The sequence below is a fragment of the Henckelia pumila genome, chromosome 4 (genome assembly GCF_033568475.1).
Source record: "Henckelia pumila isolate YLH828 chromosome 4, ASM3356847v2, whole genome shotgun sequence".
Lineage (NCBI taxonomy): Eukaryota > Viridiplantae > Streptophyta > Magnoliopsida > Lamiales > Gesneriaceae > Henckelia > Henckelia pumila.
Window position 1 is genome coordinate 27,177,047 of NC_133123.1, and position 22,115 is coordinate 27,199,161.

The window sequence follows — 22,115 nt, forward strand, 5'->3', positions numbered from 1 at the left end:
GATAAACTTTGTATTTTAACATTAACATTATTTTAAATTGAAATTTGGTTATCGGTACTCCTTTTTTTGGAGGTTCTATGAGTACGCTATTATCTTATACCAACTTCTAGTTTCTCCGATGATTTTGTTTTAGTTCTGCCACTAAAAAATGGTGGTTTTAAGAGAAAGGTCGTTTTCGCTAGAATAAATTTGGCATTAAAAAATGGTTTCATGTGGATGCGATAAATTCAGACGGTATCGATATCTCAGAGTTCAATTTTATCGTGCATAATTGTAACTTAGACTTTTGCTCTGACGGCAAACAAACAAATGCGCTCATACTTTGTGGCAAAAGTCTCACTCTTTTGTTAGTCTTACGGCTTGAAGCGAGCTTCCGATTGGATCGGTTGCGTAATAATCCTGCTCATTGTTGATAAAATCTCCCTTATTGAGCTTAAAAAATCTCTAAAACTTCAAAGAAGAACAAAACGGAAAATATAATACCTAATCTCTCTTTATCGTCATAAAATATTGCCTTTTTCCCATTATATTCTCGAGAAAAGGAGGGGGAAAAAACCCACGTCTAAGTTGATCTAACAGTCTAAAGCCCAAAACTTTATAATCAAATGTCCACTTGCATTTCATTTCTACCGCCAGAATCGGCCCAATTCCAATAAGTGATGCATCTGACCCGTTTTATCGGGTTTCTCGCCCAAACCCAACAAGGGTCAAAATAATGTACTTCGATACAGTTCCATTAACTAAGCATCGAATCAACGCTCCGATTTGCGGAATATATATTCTCCATTCTCGGTTTCTCTTTCTCAGACTCACTCCTCTTTCCACTTTTAGCCTCTCCGTTTTTCTCTCCCCTGTATATTCTGATGCGGTACGTCACCTTTCTTATCTTTTCTACTGTTGCGATTGCTTTTCTGTTTTTGAGCTTCTAGCTTGCGCTGTTAATTTTGATTCCATTTCTGCTGATCTGTTTATTTTTCAGATTCGTTGCATAATTTTATCTCTGTGAACTGATTTGCATTTCTTTGCTTACACTTACAGTTAACTGTTGTGTACTAGATGTACATTTCAGTATTTCAACGGCCTAGAGCTTGCGCAGCTTATTATTCTACTGATTTTCATTAGTTTCTGTTTGATTTGTTTCGGTTGGTGTGAGATGAATTTTGCCACGTCTGATTTACTTGTTTCATCTTGAATCTTTGCTTGTTTACATAGTTGGGAACGTCTGCGTGCAGCAGGTGATTGGACAATAGTTCTTTGAGTGGGAGTTAGAAGTATCCCAAATATGAAAGGTTTTAAAGCCAAAGTTAGAGTAGCAGTTGCGGCTATCTTTGCTGTATCTATAGGCCTTGCATCTCTTTATGGTTTATTGAAACCAATATCAAATGGTTGTGTAATGACATACATGTATCCTACATACATTCCCATATCAACGCCAGAAAATGTGTCTTCCACAAAATACGGCCTGTATCTGTACCACGAAGGATGGAAAAAGATTGATTTTGACGAGCATCTTAAGAATCTTAAAGGCATTCCAGTTCTTTTCATCCCTGGGAACGGCGGAAGCTACAAACAGGCAAGTCTATGTGTGTGTGTGTGTGTGTGTGTGTGTGTGTGTTTGGAGTTTTGATGCTATCTGATGTCTCTCATTAGTATTTCCATTTTATCTGGTGGAAATTTGGACAATGTGATGAATTTGATTTAGTTGTTGCATTTCTTGATGGAATTATATTAGTAAGCTTTGGTCTAAATATTATAGCACAAATCTCTAACTGCGATGAATTTTGCAGTATTGATCAAATATTGGCATTTGCAGCCGTATTTAGTAAGGGCAAAAATTTGTGCTCCCATGTATTCACTCTTATGATGCTGTCGTTGAGTCCGGAATGTTAGATTTCCATATGAACTGGTGGATACACTTGCTTATATGTTTGCCTGCCTTGATGCAGGTCAGATCCCTGGGTGCCGAATCTGACAGAGCTTATCAAAATGGTCCACTTGAACGGGATTTTTACCAAATTTTCCCATATTTGAAAGAGGGAGTAGATGCTGATTTGACTGGAGATATGCTACCAAATCAATACACTTCTATGCTTGATTGGTTTGCGGTGGATCTTGAAGGTGAACATTCTGCCATGGATGGTCAGATACTTCAAGAGCATTCAGAATATGTTGTATATGCCATTCACAGGGTATCATTTTGTCACTTTTGCATAAAAATCCGTTAAGGTTGTGTTGTGAATGGCGAATTCAAAATACTTGGCAGATATTACGCTGAAGAAAACTTTAAGTAAAAGAAAAGAAGTCTCGGAAAGCTGAAGTAATCTAGCTTCTTTGCTAGCATAAATTGTGTTGTTTAGGTTGATGTAGTCTGTATGTATAACATGTTTGTCAGTGCTGGGGTAATGCAATTGGTCATTATTTTTCTTCATAAGTTCTCAAGTTTCCTCAATTCTCTGTATCCTCATACAATGTTGTACTATTTCTGGTAGATACTGGATCAATATAAAGAATCTCAAGATGCACGGGTTAAAGAAGGGGCTGCTCTCTCTGGAAGTCTGCCCAGAAGCGTTATTTTGGTTGGTCATTCAATGGGAGGTTTTGTTGCTAGGGCTGCAGTTGTGCATCCCCGTTTGAGGAAGTCTGCTGTTGAAACTGTCTTGACACTTTCGACCCCACACCAGTAAACCTTATTCTTTTTTTATTTTTATTTTTAAATTCGTTTAACCACTGTTTATAGCTATCAGATACATCTGAAATGTCATCTTTTCCCCAGATCACCTCCTGTGGCATTGCAGCCATCCTTGGGTCACTATTACTCACATGTCAATCACGAGTGGAGAAAAGGTTTTGAGGTCCAAACCTCTCAATCCGGACATGATATGGCAGATTCTTTGCTGTCACATGTTGTTGTTGTGTCCATTTCCGGTGGTTATAATGATTACCAGGCAAGGTTAACATTTAAGTTTTATTATTGAAAAGTTCGAAAAAGGTCTAGAAATTTGAATCAAGGCAAATTCATGAAATTTTTATGCGATGACAAAGACAACAATCCGTGATATCGATTCAGTTGAACTTTCAATTTACCTTCTCGCTGCCCCAGTATCCAGCATCAGTATTTGCATTGACGAATGGTGAAAGGAAATTTATTCCTTCTCCAGTTTGTCTATATGAGTCAGTATTGCTGTTCCTTATTGGCTCTGAAATTATGCTATAGTGTTGTGAACACCGAAAGGTTTTATGTCTGCACTTGCTATCCATTGTGTCAGCAGCTTCTGGATACCCATCGATTTAATTATTCTCTTTTTACCGATCTTTTACTTTGTTCTCCTTGCTTTGCCTGATGATTTGCTCTGTTAATTCTAGGTCCGCTCAAAGTTGGAGTTTCTTGATGGTATAGTGCCTCCTTCGCATGGCTTTATGATAAGTAGCACTTCTATGAAGAATGTTTGGTTGTCAATGGAACACCAGGTTATCTTATGGTGTAATCAGCTGGTCGTGCAAGTGAGTTGCGTCATTCCATTGGATCTATTAATGCTAGAGGATGTATAGCCCTGTAATATATTCACTTTTCAGGTGTCACACACTCTTCTCAGTCTGGTAGACACAAGGACTGGGAAACCTTTTCATGATGTGAGAAGCAGACTTGCAGTATTCAGTAAAATGCTTCATAGTGGAATTCCTCAGAACGTTATTCCATCGAGGCATTCAACACTAACACAAAAGTCCGTTGAACTTCGCGATGAAGACAAAAACGTTCATTCTGGTATTCTTACTCTGATTCCTATTGTTTCTGTATCGAATTAGAAGCTGGCTGAATTATTTTCAAGTGAATTCTATTTGCTTAGAAATTGACAGTTTTTTCCTAGAGGCAAAAAAACTCTTTTTACTGCTCCGAGCAACCTGCATTTTTGTCTATAAAATGATTTCTTGACATTTTGATGATATTGAGATGAACATAATCAAGGAGGCAATTAATAATATATTGATATTTCTGAGAGAGAACATCAATCTACATCTGTGCTTGATTTCTATACTTGTAGCAGTGGCATGTACCTTAGGCTGTGCTTGAGGTTTTTTCAGCTGAGTGGTCGATAAGCTTTTTAATAACTCGAACTACGGACAGAAGCACAAGCTCTTGGCGTATCTGGTTGCCCGAGTAATCTAAAGTGGAGTGAAGATGGACTTGAAAAAGATCTTTACATTCAAACTAGTACAGTCACAGTTTTAGCTATGGATGGGAGAAGACGGTGGTTGGACATTCAGAAACTGGTTAGCTTTATTTTCGGTTAAAAAATCATTCCTTAGTCATTTTCATCAGGGTGGGGTTGTAAAGTTTACCAGTCAGCAAATATTCTTATAGCTTTTCTATATCTTCTTCTATTGCCCGTTCTATATGTTTTGGCTAAGGTTCAACTCCTCTATAGGTAAACATAGAATGTAAACTCCTTTAACTTGTAATTTTATTTTTTATAGATCCGAAAGATACATAACATGAATGACATAGAGTGACCAATAGCTAAATAGGTAGGTTGTGATGTTAATACAATTTTCAAGCAAGTTTCATAGTGCTTTTGTAAATACTCAGGGCCCAGACAGGAAAAACCACTTTGTCTTTGTCACAAATCTTTCACCATGTTATGGAGTGCGACTTCATCTTTGGCCGGAAAAGGGAACTTCGGCGTCAAAATTGTTAATGAATAATCGTGTGCTAGAAGTTACGTCAAAGATGGTGCATATTCCTTCTAGACCAGCTCCAAGGCAGGTATTATATTTCATGTATTTGTGATTACAACAAGTAATAAGTTGACTTGAGTGTACTTCCTTTCCGATCATTCCCATTTTTTTTGTAAGATTGAGCCAGGTAGTCAGACTGAGCAAGCTCCGCCATCCGCTTTCGTATGGTTGGGTCCTCGGGATCTGCATGGCTTCAGATTCTTGACAATTTCAGTGGCACCACGCCCGGTATTGTTTCTTACAAATTTTAGTTACTCTCTTTACTGAAATTTTCAAGTCTTACGCTTTGTTTCATGAAAAATGTGTAGGATGTCCACTCTTCTAAATTTGCATATAGAAATTGATGTTGCATATTACTTGTTATTTTTTTGTATATTGCATATGTTTAATAGTTCTGGTGATACTCACATAAAAGAGGACCTTTTACCGTACAGCTCCTTGGTAATTTTCATGCTGAAGTCTCTTGAAGTGAAATAAATTTGTGAGTTGGGGCTGTTAATCTTATTCCGGTGTATAGTTTTCCTCAAAAGTTACTTTTTTAAGTAGTTCCAAACTGAAACTACTCCATGATCATTGTAATTGTAACCTGCCAAACAATAAATTTTCATGGAATATCTCTGGGAACCCTCTGTACTCTGTAGTAGGAAAAGGGAATTATAGTTACAATATAACTCTTTTCCTGGTTGGCTTGTGTTTTGCCTCTCTTATAAAATGATAAATATGAAATATTCTTACTAGATGATTAATGAAATTGAGAGTTTTTTTTCCAGACTGTTTCAGGTAGACCTCCACCTGCGACATCCATGGGAGTGGGTCAATTTTTCAATCCAAAGGATGGGGAGCAAGTATTCCCTCCTCACTGGTTGATTCAATCATCATATTTGGAAAAGGTCGTGATTTTCAATGTACAGCTTACTACAAAATTTAAACGCTTTGTTTGCTGAATGGTGCATAGCTTGATTGTTTGCAGGAAGTAACATTGAAAGAGGATCATCCTCTTGCATTTAATCTAACATTTTCTGCTAGCTTAGGTCTTCTTCCTATTTCGTTATCTCTCAAAACAACGGGCTGTGGAATTAGGAAGTCAGAATTTCCTGGCTTAGAGCCCAGAGATATGGAAATTGGCAGTAAGTGTTTCCCGTTATTCGCTTTACGTTGGCAGCAAGGGTTCTCTTTTGGGCTGTGTGTGGATGCATCAAATTTTTAATGGTTATGATTTTATGATTATAATTGCTGTTATTATTATTATTATTAGTGAAAAGTTATCACAAACCATTTCTTGAGCATATCTAATGTTGTTTTCTGACCTCTGGATCTAGCTGCTTTGTCATTCCATTTTCTGATTTCTGGGATGTAGGGTTTTGTCGACTTCGCTGTTTTCCACCTGTGGCACTTGCTTGGGATGCTACATCTGGTCTCCATGTTTTTCCAAATTTGTATTCTGAAATAGTTATTGTAGATTCCTCTCCAGCACTCTGGACTTCTTCGCAAGAGTCAGATAAGACGACAGTTTTGTTATTGGTAGCTACTTTGCACAAAAATAATTTTTTTTACGAGTAGCACTCGCTAACGGAACATGTTTTCGTTTCATCCGCTTTCTCCTTGTGCGACTAACGATTGTTATTCTCCATGAATCTGCCAGGTAGACCCACACTGTTCATATAAAGCTGCTGTTGGTGTTTCTGTCACTGCCGCTGCTGGTAGATTCTTGCTTTTGTATTTCTCTCAGGTAGATTCTCATATCACCCTTCTCAAAATATCATTATCAGATGAAATCCTCCTGTTTATAAACTGTATTTCCTTTATTGCCGATTCTCTGTTTGTTAGCATTTTTATCTCCCATTAGTCTAAAATATATTCTCCATATTTGCCGAATCTCTGTTCATATTCATGTTTCTCTCTTCTCCATTAGCCCTGGTATTAAACAGGACAATTTTGTTTGCGAGTTGATTTGAGTTTTATGAACGCATATTAATGAGCTTACAGCTTAGTAAATGCAATATTTTTTCCGCAATTTTGTTTGCGAGTTGATTTGAGTTTTATGAACGCATATTAATGAGCTTACAGCTTAGTAAATGCAATATTTTTTCCGCTTGCTCTCTATTGCTTAAGGTAACGTTAACTTTAACAAAATTGTTGAAGAATAATCTCTTAAAATCAGCCGTCCCGCTCTTTTTCATGCTTCTCAATTTATTTGATGAGTTCTCACAAGTTTAGGTTTGAATGGAATTTGTTCCACGCAGATCAGTGGTCTTAGCATTGCTGTTATATTTTTTGCTCTGATGAGGCAAGCACATGAGTGGGAATTTGATCAACCAATACCTCCACTGCTATCGGCTGTCGAATCAAATTTGAGATTGCCAAGGCCTTTTTTCTTCCTTGCCTCAATGCCTCTTTTATTTGCTTTGCTCTTTTCTTGGCTAAGCTCTCAATCGCTCCCTCCAGTAATAAGCTTCATTGCTGTGTCAATGCTTTGCTATATTTTCGCAAACGGAGCCGTAATCTCACTGATATCACTTTCTCAATTACTTTTCTATGTTGCTGGCACAGCCCATGTAATCACAAAGAAACGGTTAGCAGCTTTTCCCCCTTTTTGTGTTTCGTTTTTCTGTGTATACATCTGTATGTGCCAATTACATACCGGTTAGAGTGGCTTTTTCCTAAATGATGTTTGAGATATGTAAGCTTCATCAACTGATTCCTATCATTAGAACATTCTTGTAAAGGAAACATCTCTAGTTTGGGATCTTTTTTATTTTCTTACATGCTAAAACAAGAGCGTTTTTTAGGTGTGAAGCATGGGAAGGAAACTTCTGTTTTCAATTTCTCCAATGGTTTTCTAACCTATCATCCAGCTTTGCATCTGCTAAGGTGATCTTTTCACTTGTTGCCTTTCTATATTTATTCAATTTAATTTAATATGAAGTGACGAATCATCCAAGCAACAATTCTATTCCTCGATATTTTTTTTACGCCTTGTTTTATCATCATCAAGCAGGTGGTAAGGATTATGAGGATGAATTCACTTCTTCTTACGACATTTGTCGCTGTTGTGTTGGCTTGTTTTGTCCATCCTGCCCTGGGGCTTTTTGTATTGTTCTTATCTCATATTCTGTCCTGCCACAGTGCCCTCTCGAGGTACCAATAAATTGAGTTGTCACTCATTAACTTTTTTTAAATCAAATACTTGAGATTTACTCGAGGCTTAAACTAGAAAAAATCATGCATAAAAGATTTCATACAACCAGGCTTTGGTTATTCTAGTAGATTGCCCTCAAGTTTAACTCATTCGCTTATGTTTAACCTTTAGATTACCCACTGGCACGTGTTGAATTTGTTTAGTGCTTCAAGTTATCTCTATGTTTGAAGTGACTCTAATGTCAATTTGTTGTCTTTGTGAACAGTTTTTTGATGGCTTCATTGCGCAGCCATGTTCAGAATGACGAGTTATATGAATCTGGAAATGAGGGTAATAGTGGCTCAATGCGACATGACTCCAGGTATGAAGGTGACGTAAGCAAGCTATTTCCTGGTACTGTAAACTGCTCTAGTAGCCCAGAATCTACAAGAAGCTATAGTGACAGACAATTAGAAACCTTCAACCACCGCCATGGCTTGCTTATTTTACATTTGCTTGCGGCACTGATGTTTATCCCTTCTCTTGTGGCTTGGCTCCAGGTACTTTTGGTTTGTTACAATCTTTCCATTTGAGTTTGGAGCACATGAATTTCTAGTTTTAACTAAAGAATAGGTAAATAACTCATAAGCTACTCGCTTAAAAAAAAAAATGAAAAAGAAAAACACACTCATAAGCAACTCATTGGTGACAGAGCTCATTATTTCAAAGCCAAGTTATTATAGCGATCATATTTAACTTAAGCTGGTGAAGATTGGAGCTATGGCACCTAGAAAATTCTTAGGCAGGGTGCTTTCTTGTCGTGGTATTCTTCTTCTTGGTCTTTCTTGATCCATCTTATCTGATCTTGATGCAATAAATCAGTGAGAGTCCTGAGTGTGTCAATATGCTAAGGTTAGTCTTTAGCCAGTATATGCTCAAATGATGGTCTCATTTTATTGGAAAATTATGCTAAATCTGACAGCATTCACAATGATTTATGTAGTTCCTGTGAGCTTTTGATGTAATTTTATATCCTTGTATAATGTATGTGCGTGCACTTAACATCTTTCATAATTGCAGCGGACTGGTATCTGTCAAAACTTTCCACGTTTTTGGGATTCTTTACTTAGCACTGGTGTCATCATGCATGGTATATGTGATTCAAAGCCCGAATTAAACTTCTTTTGGTTTCCCATTCCGGGCTTCCCTTTGTGGGAAATCAGGTTAAGCTTCGGCTATCTCCTTGCTGGCTACTTTTCATTTATTTCTGCATTGGCATTGGCCCCATATATGGTCTTTTACCCTATGGCTGCAATTGGAGTTGTTTCCTTCGCTTTTAGAGTCATGCAAAGAAGGAACATAAAGAATGGCGAGACTTACCATGGCAGCAGAAAGCATTCCCATAGACATTAGTATCGCTCTTCTATAGACTATTAATATTTTTGCATTGTTTGTCTTCGTCTCACTCGAGATCACGTGTACTTCTGTTTGATAATGAGATGAAATATAGAGTTGTGACATGCCTTCAGCACTCGGTTACTGATTAAAGTTTCAAATTCATTGCCCTTTAATCCAAACTCTCAGGGGATGGTTAAGGGTCGGCTTACAAACAGCCAAGGGAAAGAGAGTTGACTCAATTTGAGGAGCCATATAGTTTCCCACCACCTACTACTTTTGGTGCATCGCGTTGTCTGACTCCACACCTTTTTCAGCTTGCATGATTAATCAGTATAGATTAAATATTTTTGGTAGAGGTTCCTCGTTAGTCGTTATACTATTGCTAGGTTTCCCGAAATTTCTTGAATCTTTGGATCAAAATCTTAAGAGTCGAAATCCATGAACAACTATATAGAATGTGATAGAATAATGGTAATTTATTGATTCAAATCAATACACAAATAGATCAGATATAATCACAGTAAAAGACAATTTTGAAAAACCACAACAGAAACACAAATGGAAACAAAAGAATCCCAAACAAAACCCCAAAAAAAATGAAAATGCACACTAAAAATTTAATAGGATAAAGAAAGGCAGTAAGACATGAAAGTTGCAACTAGAATCGACACAAAGAAACTTGGTGAAAATTCAGCAGCAGCAGAGGGAGGAGGGGCTCCATGTCCAACATGAGAAGGTGAAGGTGCAGGCGTGGGTGCGTGATGATGCGAAGGCGCGGGTGCCTGCGTTGCAGCCTCAGATAAAGATATAAACGCCACCATTGAGAGGATAATGCACAGACAAGTGTATTGAGACAAAGATCTCGTCGCTGCCATTTTTACTCTCCAATGTTTTGGCTTAAAATGGAGAATAGTTTGTGAGTGTATGCTTGGCTTTTATAATGTCAAAACATAAAGGTCGCTACCAGGGACAGTGCATACTGACCTTTTTACATAGGTGACAACTGGTCCTGATTGTATCTGCCTCTATTTCTGGTCGTCGTGCATCACATTTCTGAGAACAAACTGAGTCAAATGTTCACGCGGTGCTAGGTTGAGTCAAAATTTATAGTTTTTTGCAATATGGTTAAACATTTGGAGTCTCTTTTAGTGAAGGACTATTTAAAAATGTTTTCCAAGAAACTCACATTTTATTACTCGTCTTTCTTTTAAAATAAATGGGTTTTGGTTCTCGGAACTAGAACATATGATTATCGAGATCGTACTTGCAAGATGTTTGCCAATATGTTATTCTATCTTGTCTAGAGTTGTATACTTACTCGTGGAGGTGTCATCAACATGGATCATTAGTAATATGTTATTCATCAATGATGTCTTGAATCCTGACATCTTCGCATGTTTGCCTTTTCTTGATTCTAATACATGCCACGGTGCATCATCAGCAGCAACATGCCAGTCTGTTCTCGTTATTACAACATGCTAGTCTGTTATTTTTTTATTTTTATTTTTATTTTTAATTTTGACAGCTAATAGAATCATTGACTTTTTGAGACATTCGTTTTTCTACCACCAAAACTATTTTGACAGGATCATGAGTGAAGATTAGAGTTGAACATGGATTTTAAAATATACAAAACACCATAATGAAATGAGAGAGATAATAGTAAAATAATTAGAAATTTTTTTTTTGTTGCTAAAATATTCTGTTGCTAAAATATACAAAACTAAGAAAAGTGTAATGGAAAATATTTATTTTAAAGATCAAGGGGACAATTTTTTTTAAAAAAAAAATAGCACCGAGTCACCCTGATTGGTTCGAGCAACTGTAGAATGAAAGAAAACATGCCTAATTATAAGATCATGACTAGATTTTGGCTCTACAGGGAAGATGATACTACAATTTAACAATTTAGCCAAGTAAAAAAAACAACAAATAAGAATGTCATATTTGTCCGCCCCTTAAACGAACCTAGTCGCCCTTGCCCTTGATGCCATAGCTCTCAAATTTGCTCTAGCCTGCGCAATGCGCTCACCAGGTACCACCCCCCTCCTAAACACCTCCATAAATTCTTCCCGCTGCAATCTGAAAGCCAATGCGGCATCTCCATCTTGGCTTGGCAAATCTCTCCTCCTTAAACTAGCTTCTCCTCTGTCTGAAGTTCCAGAAATTCTTGAACTTTGGCTTCTGAGTCGACGACGGCTTCTTCTATCTGAGTCTGTGACATCTGTTTCTGGGCTGTTTAAAGCTCGAATAGTGTTTCTTATGCTAGGCCTAGGATTTCTTGGTCTTGCTGGACTACTTTCCTCTCGAGTCGCTTTAGTAGTAGTATCCGAGGTAGTCACTGCTTTTCTTGCCTCAACTTCTTTTGGAAATAGGAGCTGAATTGTGTTCCAGAGAACTGTGTTCACGGTGCAGTACCTCCAATTGCTGCCACATATAAGATACATAACTAAATTAAATCAACCACTCTTGTATTTTATCACTTTGACGATCTTATAACACCAACTACTACTGCCTTGTATACCTGATAAGTTGCCTGCACTTAGGGCATCGCTTCCCACATTTGTCAGCTGCAGAACGCAAACATTGTTTGCAAAAACTGCCGAAAAGTAATGATTCAGGCTCTATTGGAAGCACATGTGTTAGATAACTGATGAGAAAGATGTCTTAATAGTTGAGATACATTGTATTTTTACCTGTGTCCACAAGGTGTGGTACTAGGTTCATAACATATCTCCAGACAGATCTGCCCATATAACACCACATTCCCATGTTAGAAGCTCAAGATTGTGACAAACAATATCACCATAAATGCGAAGAAGGTAAATCCAGATTCTCTTACCGCACACGAAAGTTCTTCACGAAGCTGATCAAGGCAAGGGATCACAGGGCTTGAGCTAGAAACGCCTGAGTCCTTAGCATCCTCTTTAATCGATTCTCCATTCTTCTCTACTTTTGCTATAGTATTCACCTCTATATTCTTTCTCTCACAGCCTAAAATAATCAAAGCCAAAAAATCAATGCAACTCCCAAAACCCTTCAATAATTGTATGAAGAGAAAGCCAGAATCATTGGAATTAATTAGAACCTTGTTGATTTGATGTTGAGTTATCTTCTTCTTCAAGATCAAGAACGGTCACAGGTATGGAAACTGGACTATTCCTCCTACGTTTTCTGTAAACATCACGCACTTTAGCATTTCAACTAATTTATTGAAGAAAAATCGAAATGATTGTACTTGACAGTGAGACAAAAATTCATGGAAACAAGAAAGCAAAATCCCCACACTACGAAAACGGATGTCGATGATAAAAATTAGATCTTTTATGATCAATCATTTCTGTTAATAATTAATTCAGTATGAAAGAAACGAAAATTGTACAACAATGGTCATATTCCGAGAACTTGAAGAAAATAGTAATATAAAACAAAGCTTGGGCACATGACTAGGAGACACTGGAGAACTCAGAAAATACAAACAATTACAAATCAAACGTGTTACTAGAATAACACACTCCAAATTTTACCTTCTTGAATTTGTTGGCGGGCTCTTGAAATCCGATCTTCTCCGCTGCTTGCACAATCTATCCGGTGTATCTTCAACGATATAACTAGCCATCAGAAGTGCTTCTTCATCCCATCCGGCCATGGCGGCGACAGATCGGAACCTTGGACTGAACAAATATTGATTTCCCGGGCCATCTTCCGAAATCACTGGCTGTTTTTTGGATTGATTTTCTGTGTTATCGGGACTCTTATTCGGAAACTCCGTATCTGACATTTTTTCTCCCACAGGAACAGAAATCTTTCGAAAAAAATTGGGGTGAGAGGGAAGAGCGATCGGAGAAGATAGCTCAACGGTCACATTTGATATTTGAGTAGCGATTTCTAAATCATTAACGGCTAGTCTGAGTGAGTTATTTGGTGTGTGCGGGTGCATAGGGGATATATAAGACTCACGATCCTGTAAATGGGCTCGTACAAAAAATAAATAAATATAGGATTTTAAGAGTCCACTAAATAACATTTTATGGGCTGCCCATGCTCTTATTGGGTTGAGAATGGATCCGTTAATTAATCTATCCCCGTATATCTTTTATTGTCTTTTGCTATCTATAATTAATGTTTTAAAAAGCGCTACAAGCCTAGAAGGTAAATGAACGGTGATCCACTGCCTAGCGCTTAGCCGTCTAGGCGATATTTTTTAAAATTTAAATAATAAATAATTTGGAATATTTATGAGTTTTACTATAAAATATAATTTTTATGTCTTATGTTTTTCAGTTTTTGTACCAAACTCTTATAAAATAATAATAACACCAACAACAACATAGATATTAAAATATATCAAGTCTTCATATGTAATATGAGATTTAATTTTTTTGCTTGACTTTTTTTTCTGCGCTTCTTTCTTTCTATGTTTGTTTCTCTTTTATGCTCTTTCCTTTTGTGTTTGTTTCTCGCGTTGCGTCTCTTTATTTTAGTTTTTTTATTTTTAATTTTTTTGGTTATAAAAAATAGTAACCACCTAGGCGGCTTGGGCGCCGCGAGAGATTAGGCGGACAACGCCTAGAGACATAGTCTAACAAGAAAGCGAGGCGATGAGCAACCGCTTAAAGCCTAAATGACGTATTTAGAACACTGCTTAATACTAGTTGTGCATCTATATATATGCAATCAATTAACGAAACAGATTTATTGCAAGGATCAAAGCTTTATTTTTAAAGTACCATCACACCCCAAAATCTCTCCCAAATTTTACAAATCATTCCCGATTATTTCTGCTGTTTTTCCCAGCATGTGTGAATTGAATATCTGTTACAAGTCAAATTATAATAAGACATGAAATAAAAAATTCAGATACTTGATAATATACAATTAATTAATTACATAAATGACGTGACTAATGTTAATCTTTTTGAGGGGGAGTGGTGGGTTGACTTTTTAGTTTTATCCCAATTAATTAATTGTATACAAATTTAACAATTTATCAATAGTGCATTTATCAATTATTATTTTTTTACTATTTTTAAAAATACACATTTAGCCAAATTTCTATATTAACTTGGCTATAACAAATCCCCAAGTTTTAGTATGGAAGTTTTATTAAAAATGCGACTACAAGATATTTAAAATTTCATATCTGAATGCGGAATTTTTTTTGGGTTATTTTATAGTATTATTTCACAAAAAATCCTATTGTAATTAATAACGTACGTTTTGTAAGATATTACGTTCAATTTTTATGTACTGTGCAATGGAAAGAATGTGTCAATCGGTTGTTGAGATCCTACACTAAAGGTAATACTTAAATCATATATTAAATGTTTCATATTTCTACACATAGACGTAATTAATGATATATTGCTGACTTAATAAAAATTGTATTATTTATTTTTTACATTAAGAATATCGATAAAATTAATATAATTATTTGAGAGATTGTTATAATTATTTTAAGAATTGAACCAATTAGTTAATTTGCTAAATATAAAAACCATTAATTAAAGGATACAAGTGTGAATTGATCACGATCACAATTACGATTATATATGGTGTATACTTAATAAAAATGAAATTTAATTTAAATATTTAAATGTTAAAATTATAATTCTGAGATTAGATATTATATTATTTATAGATTCCTATTGAAAGAACATAAAAATAAATGCTATTATTATTTTCCATTTCTAGCACCCAAATAAAAGACAACATGATTGAATAAATTTTGAAATGTAAATAATACTCTTCATATTTTATAAAATATATTTATTTATTAATTAATCATTTAATATTCCAACATACCAAAAAATTATTTATGTTTTTACTTCTGTAGTCTGTTGTTAAAAATATATTTATTAATTAATCATTTAATTATTTTTTACTATTTTCACCACAATTAAATAATATTAAATTTAATGAATTTTCAATTACTTAAATTATATAGTATTTAAAAAAATTGTCAAGTTTTTTGTTTATTTTTTTGTTCGTTGCTCTCTTCTAGTTTTCCTGTGTAGTATACTTAGAGCAGATATATTTTAAAAAATAAAAAAAATATTATTTTCTACATTTTTCTTGTAATATATTATCAATTAATTATATTATTATTGGTAAAATTTATTATCAATTTGCTTACCTAGAAAAAATATTATTCTATATTGTGAACATCAACAATAATATATGTAATTTAATAATTAATTTTGATATTATATATTTTTTGTTGACCACATAGATGAATGATGTGAGTGCATTATTGTACCTTAGTGGTCATGTTATTGTTCAAAACGAGAGGGTCGGATATAGCATACCAGCAACTAGGCCCATGAAAATCCAACGTTCTATTACATTTGCTCAGTTGGTGAATAAGGTGCACCGCCTCCTACAAATAGATCCATCATAATTCACTATTAAACTATCAACAAAATATTCTTATGAAGTTATGACTCGTCATATCGAAGAGCATGTGTACATCACAGATGACGAGAGTCTACAATTCATGTTTGATTCGTCGCTACTACATTGTTTTTACATGTATGTTGAATCATCTCCAGTATCTTATGAGGTAAGAAGCTGTGATAATGAGCCGTTCATGCCAGTGATAACACAAGGTTTGAGTACAATGGATTTCAATGAGCATCCACAAACTTCTGCACGCCACAATGATGTCGCAGGTACAGAATTGTATTCTGGAACTGATACAGGCAATTGGGACCATCACACCATGGTTTTCACGGAGCAAGATCACGGATGGGTCCAAAACGAAACACTATCATGGGATTTATATTCACGGTCTTGGAGTCATCATATCACGAATCCCACACAAGAAGATATTCCTAGGGGGTTCAATACATCCAGAGTGTTGGATTTAAATTACGGGGATACAGGACCGAGTATCATGAACCCAAGATCTTTTCACAATGCGCAAAATATGGTTGATGACCATATCAGGGGAGCAAATATGCAAGAAGCAATTACAGGAAATATTACAGAGGCACATGATCCGTTTACTGACAGTTCTCATAATGTAATGAGTAGTGATAGTGAGCCTGATGTAGCAACAAGTGATGGGGAAAAAGATGATCGTGCCAACACACTACGTGAAGTTGACGCCCAAATCATGGATGCAGGACAGGGCGCACGTCAGGATGAGGGCACATCATCGCATGTCCCAAACTATGGTGGGGAAACACTTGAACAGAACATTCCTCGTGAAGGTCCCGTCATGCGAGAAATTCCTCAATTTTTCAACACAATGTATGATGAACAAATTCCAGATTCATTTGGGCTATCATCTAGATCACGGACTAAGTTCTATGACTCTGCAAGGCCTGAACTTTGTGCCAAAAGGGTTTTCAAGAACAAAACTGAATTAATGGCATCTGTGAAGGATTTTTCTATTCGAATTGCAAGACGTGAATATGTTGTCGTCCAAAGTTCTCCAACAATATGGAAGATCAAGTGTAAGAACTTTTCTGCAGGTGGCAATTGTGGTTGGGGACTTCGAGCATCATTCAAACAGAATATAGGATTTTTCATGATCACGAAGTATGGTGGGGAGCATACATGCATTTCTAGCCAAGTGGGCATAGATCACCACAACCTTGACATAAATATGGTAGCAGACACACTTTTTGGAATTGTGCGTTGTGATCCTGCATATGAGATCAAGTATGTCCGAGAGAGTATCAAAGGAAAATATGGGTATGAGATATCATATGCTAAGGCATGGCAAGGTTTGAAGCGTGCAGTGGAGATCGTATATGGTACGTGGGAAAGCTCTGTATCATTGCTTCCTAAATATATGGGTGCTCTGTCAAAGTATAATCCAGGAACTATTGTAGAGTGGAAGCACCTTCGGCAAAATGATCATCCCCAAAAAGTTTTGAACTTTGTATTCTGGGCTTTCAAGCCTTGTATAGATGGATTTCGGAATTGTCGCAGAATAATCAGTGTTGATGGCACACATCTGTACACCAAATACAAGCACAAACTGTTCATTGCAGTGACTTTGGATGCTAATAACCAGTTGTGGCCTCTGACATTTGCGCTAGTCGATGAAGAATCTTACGAGTCTTGACATTGGTTCTTAAGTAACGTTGTACAACATGTGACACGAGGTTGCAGAGGAGTGTGTCTTATATCTGATAGGCATGCAGGTTTAACAAGTGCGGTTCAAAATCTCCCTGACTTTCGACCTCCTCGTGGTGTCCATCGTTTTTGTTTGAGGCACGTGTGTTCTAATTTCAATAATAGGTTCAAAAATATTCATTTGAAAGACTTATGTTGGGAAGCAGGTACACAACATCAAATAGGGAAATTCAATGCTACGATGGAAGCAATAAAGTCAAAAAATGTAGCAGCTTTCAGTTATTTGTCTAACATCCCAAAAGAGAAATGAACATTTGCTCATGATGGTGGATGGAGGCGCGGGGTAATGACGACAAATATGTCTGAGTGTATAAATAGTGTATTGAAAGGAGCTCGTCGTCTCCCTATTACCGCAATAGTGGAGTTAACCTTACAACGATGCGTGCAATATTTCATACAAAGACGGGGACGAAGTCAGAAAATGATGGAAAAACATCAGCCTTGGACCGATTTTGCTTGCGAAAATTTTGAGAAGTGGTCGAGAAAGTCAATTGAACATAGGGTTGTACAATTTGATCAAAGGGATCTGACAGCATCCGTTGCGACAAGATCAAGACCAGGGAGTCAACATCACATACAAGCTGTCAAGATCTCTACTCGTGATTGCACTTGCGGGAAGACAACATAATTTGGAATCCCTTGTTCACATGTTATATGCACATCAAAATGGTTTGGATTAGATCCTGCACAGCTTGTACAACCATGGTACGCACTTAGCGAATATGTGAACACTTACGATGGTAGATTCTATCCTATACATGATGAACAATATTAGGATGAACCGACTTTCCAATTACAACACAATCCGGTTCGACGAGAGAGGAGAAGGGTCGGTAGAGATCGCACAACCCGCATTAGAAATGAGATGGATCAATCATCTGGTAGAGAGAGACGTGGGAGGTACGTGAGATATATACTGAGATATTATCTAAAATTTAATTCAGTGACATAATAATTTAATATTTATCACTTCTCATTAGGTAAATTTTATATTTAAATTATTTTCATACTTTACAATGAACTGTTAATATTTTTCTTTCTTTTCACTACATGTAGGTGACACTTGAGGGATAAATTTCGAGGATATGAAACCTACATATTATCATTTTATCCACCAAATAATTTCTTTGTTGTAATTTTATTTTTTGGATATTAAGTGTTTTGTAATATATTTTGCAATTAACTTATGTTGCACATCTTATTTGTAATAATTTTTTTATTAATTCTAATATTTTTCAATCTATTATGTTCATATTTCAATATACGTAAATAATCAAATATAATTAAGGTTTTTTATACTATAAAAAAACCAAAATTTTTGCAACAAACTTTTATAAAACATACAATTTTTACACGTATATGTAATCACACTAAAAAAACTATCTACGATGATGATAACGGTGACCACCAGTGCCACAACTAGGTCTTACAATTCTTCTACGACCCCGACCGTATACCTCCTCCTCGTCTCCCTCTGTTTGTGGTCGCACATGAGTTGTACTAGGACCAACCGTGCTCATTGTCATCTCACTTATTGGTGTATCAGAATATTCTTGAAATGCGATTGGTGATATATTCAAGCGAGGGCGTATGTCATGCATGAACGGTGTGAAGTCACTCTGTAGGAGCTGGGTAAAACTACCAGCATATGGGGTGTGGAAGTCACGATCATACCCTTCATAGCTCGACATCACAGACGGAGTGTAAAATGTAGAATTTGTTGTCGAAGGTCCGGGGTACCCAAAATTTTGCGTGTACCTAGGATTGTTCATCGCTGAAGTTCCTTCCTCACTCTCATTTCGTGTCCACGTTGGAGGTTGCGACGTAGATGCATGACCATGTCGTTGATATTGTTGTTCCTATATTATAAATTGAAATAGAATGTTGTACATGCTTAAAACAAAAATAAAGTTTTCAAATTTAATAAAATAATAAAAAAAATTAACGTAACAAATCTTACGTAAAATTGTCGGTAGCTTCCACTTATCGGATGGTATCCAACCATAGTCGTAGGTACTAGCATCGGAGATACAAAAATATGAGAAATACGTCGGTACCAACCAATATACTCCAACGTCATGTCAGGTGTACCATATATGACAAGTTCCCCGCCCGTGAAAAAATTATATCTATCAGTCCACATATCTACATACTGTTTGTGAAAGGCGGCCCAATCAAAATCGGATCGCCCTTGTCGTGTCAGTTTGTGAAAATTGTCGTAGTTAGTGGCGGGTGGGGGAATACCCTGACGCATTCCAAATTGTCGAACACATCTCTCTGGTCGGTGCATTTCAACAATATCAAAATTTATCAGCGAACACACACCGACATAAGAGATTTCTATTTCCCTCAAGGTACATATTCAACTCCGGTGACTCCATCTCATATACTGTCCATTTAAACTATCGAAAAACAAAAGTACAAATATTATCATGCTTATCTTAAGACAATTTATAAAATATGTTTATAAAAATAAATGTTGTAACAAATTACCTATCCATCTACCATTCTGTCAAGCATATCCCTCATTGTACGAACAGAATGCCGCACAGTGTGCACCCATGAAAACCCACGCCTTCATCTATGATATGAACAAGCAGACAGAATAGACCATTAATAAGAAATAATAGAAGCATATTACAAAGTAAATGTCTATAAAGAATACTTTGCGCCAAAAGGTGGGTATGGTAGACCCTGAAGCACATCAGCAACTTGAACCGATTCCAGATGACTTTGTTGCACCCTATCCGGAGTCAAAAGTGTAATCTTCAACCACACCCAAATCTGCGACGATATACAATATACATGTCCCATAAAAACAATTTGACCAAAACATATATATTTTTATACAAGTATTCAAGTACCTGAAGTATTTGGAGAGGCCTACATAAATATTTCTTCAACTCCATAGAAGTATTGCATAACTCGTGATAGAGATAGGCCAATACAGCGGAACCCCAGCTATACGTATTCACCATATCGATGTCCTCAAAAAATGATAAATACATAAGCTTCACCGCAGAACTCTCTGAGTCCGGAAACATACATCCACCGATAATCAATAATGCCACACAAAGAGAATATTTCACAACGTCGTCATCTGTGCTTTCATCATTAATCATATGATCTAAACAGTGTTTTCGTATAGCGGTGAGGGAAAGGTGGCCGCCTTTGATTTTATTAGCCACGGGCATAAAACCCAACCAATATAAACAGCGTTGCTGCAACTCATTTTTTGTGTATGCAATAGCTACACCAGTGATAGGAATGCCATCGATATTCAAACCCCAAATTATTGCAACGTTCTGTAGGGTTATCGTGGTCTCACCGACTGAAAGGTGGAACGTGTGTGTTTCTCGATGTCATCTCTCTACCATGGCTGTAAGCAAGTGATTATCATAATATTTTATGGGTCCACACTGTAATATACCATAAAAACTCATGCGAGCCAAACATAGACGAACACGATGGTGAATTCCTTCACTATACAATGTCCATAGAGAATGATCGGAACGACGTGGGGGTATAAGTGAATCCATATTCTCGGCATTGATATTGTTCGAAATATGTCTATCTTGTAAATACAATACATTTTCTGCATTTTCCGTCATCCTACAATTAATAAAATATGGATGTAAGTTATATTATTTTTTATATCTAAAAATAACCGATGACATTCAATAAAAACATCATACATACATTTATATTATTAATAATAAGAATTTAATAAAAATATCAATTTTTAGTATGAATTAGTGTGTGTAAGATTTTAAGTGGTTAAAAAATAAAGTAAAAGTTGTTCTCGTTTTATAAAATATGTAATTATCATATTTCAATAACTTGATTTGATGCTCATCATTTTTTAACAAGTTTTTTAAATTATCATGTTGAGTAATTGACGATTATCATATTAAAAAATTATTTAACTCAAGTCATTATTACACCATAATTTATTATTATTAACAATACTGACAAATAATATAACTAGCTTATTAATTACTATTTACTATTATTCAAGATCTTCTTACTCAAATTATTATTATTATATTATTTTATGATTGATAATTTATTTATTTTTTATTTTGTAATGTTTGTAGTATATAATTTTAAATAATTAAATCAATAACATAATTTTTTTAAATAATTAAATCAATAATATTTAATTGTGTGATCTATAACATAAATAATTTTATAATTAATTTCATTATTATTTACAGTACTTTAATTATTATTGATCATTATACTAAAAGATATTATTTATTCAACAATAACATTGTGATCGTTATTACACTTTATTTAAAATTAAATTTAATATTCAAATTATTATTATTATTTTAGTAATTACAATAACTACATATTTATATTATTATTATTAAATTTAATTATTATATATATATAATATGTAATTTTAGTTATTTTTCTGGTTTGAAAATTAAAACTAGTTAAATTTTAATAATTAATATAATATTTAAATATTTTTTACAAATAAAATTTAGAAATTTTAATTATTTCCGATAATTTTAAGACTATATTACTGACTAATATATGCATATATATTAAAAGTATCTACTTTTGCTTCTATTTTTTGTAGGATAGTATTACGAAAAAATATAAACACTAGAGTTTAGTAAAAAAAAAATTTGATCAATTTACATCTTATTTTTGTCAAAATAATTATTAACATTCAAAATTATTAATTTTATTATAATATATTTTA

At 35.3% G+C, this 22,115-nt stretch overlaps 2 protein-coding genes across 5 annotated transcripts; one reads left to right on the forward strand and one right to left on the reverse strand.

The window, feature by feature from the left end:
• Nucleotides 1–748: 748 nt before the first annotated feature.
• On the forward strand, nucleotides 749–9,412 carry LOC140864516 (uncharacterized). 4 transcript variants are annotated; one of them, XM_073268747.1, is made up of 19 exons: nucleotides 749–868; nucleotides 1,213–1,573; nucleotides 1,947–2,189; nucleotides 2,490–2,680; nucleotides 2,774–2,945; nucleotides 3,364–3,501; nucleotides 3,574–3,763; nucleotides 4,124–4,269; nucleotides 4,586–4,762; nucleotides 4,852–4,962; nucleotides 5,505–5,624; nucleotides 5,705–5,861; nucleotides 6,092–6,255; nucleotides 6,377–6,463; nucleotides 6,978–7,306; nucleotides 7,524–7,605; nucleotides 7,733–7,872; nucleotides 8,139–8,412; nucleotides 8,933–9,412. In XM_073268747.1, the coding sequence occupies exons 2-19, from the start codon at nucleotides 1,283–1,285 to the stop codon at nucleotides 9,263–9,265; spliced, it is 3,345 nt and encodes a 1,114-aa protein (XP_073124848.1). In that variant the 5' UTR covers nucleotides 749–868; nucleotides 1,213–1,282; the 3' UTR covers nucleotides 9,266–9,412. The 4 variants fall into 4 exon arrangements, with proteins under 4 accessions (XP_073124848.1, XP_073124849.1, XP_073124850.1 ...); XM_073268748.1 differs by having other exon boundaries at nucleotides 789–868; nucleotides 1,233–1,573; XM_073268749.1 differs by having other exon boundaries at nucleotides 794–868; nucleotides 1,236–1,573.
• Nucleotides 9,413–11,208: 1,796 nt separating this feature from the next.
• On the reverse strand, nucleotides 11,209–13,085 carry LOC140860720 (uncharacterized). The gene is made up of 6 exons (XM_073263727.1): nucleotides 12,778–13,085; nucleotides 12,339–12,424; nucleotides 12,093–12,244; nucleotides 11,947–11,996; nucleotides 11,775–11,849; nucleotides 11,209–11,677 (listed from the first exon to the last, which is right to left on the reverse strand). The coding sequence occupies exons 1-6, from the start codon at nucleotides 13,029–13,031 to the stop codon at nucleotides 11,209–11,211; spliced, it is 1,086 nt and encodes a 361-aa protein (XP_073119828.1). The 5' UTR covers nucleotides 13,032–13,085.
• Between the last annotated feature and the right edge of the window lie 9,030 nt (nucleotides 13,086–22,115).

What these genes read in the sequence shown, in the direction of transcription:
- LOC140864516 (XM_073268747.1), top strand. Translation starts at nt 1,283, where the DNA reads ATGAAAGGTTTTAAAGCCAAAGTTAGAGTAGCAGTTGCGGCTATCTTT. An exon ending in CTAGACCAGCTCCAAGGCAG is followed by an intron (nt 4,763 to 4,851) that starts GTATTATATTTC and finishes TTTTTTTGTAAG; the next exon opens with ATTGAGCCAGGTAGTCAGAC. An exon ending in TTTCAGTGGCACCACGCCCG is followed by an intron (nt 4,963 to 5,504) that starts GTATTGTTTCTT and finishes TTTTTTTTCCAG; the next exon opens with ACTGTTTCAGGTAGACCTCC.
- LOC140860720 (XM_073263727.1), bottom strand. Translation starts at nt 13,031, where the DNA reads ATGTCAGATACGGAGTTTCCGAATAAGAGTCCCGATAACACAGAAAAT. An exon ending in ACCACACCTTGTGGACACAG is followed by an intron (nt 11,850 to 11,946) that starts GTAAAAATACAA and finishes ACTTTTCGGCAG; the next exon opens with TTTTTGCAAACAATGTTTGC. An exon ending in AAGTGCAGGCAACTTATCAG is followed by an intron (nt 11,678 to 11,774) that starts GTATACAAGGCA and finishes TATATGTGGCAG; the next exon opens with CAATTGGAGGTACTGCACCG.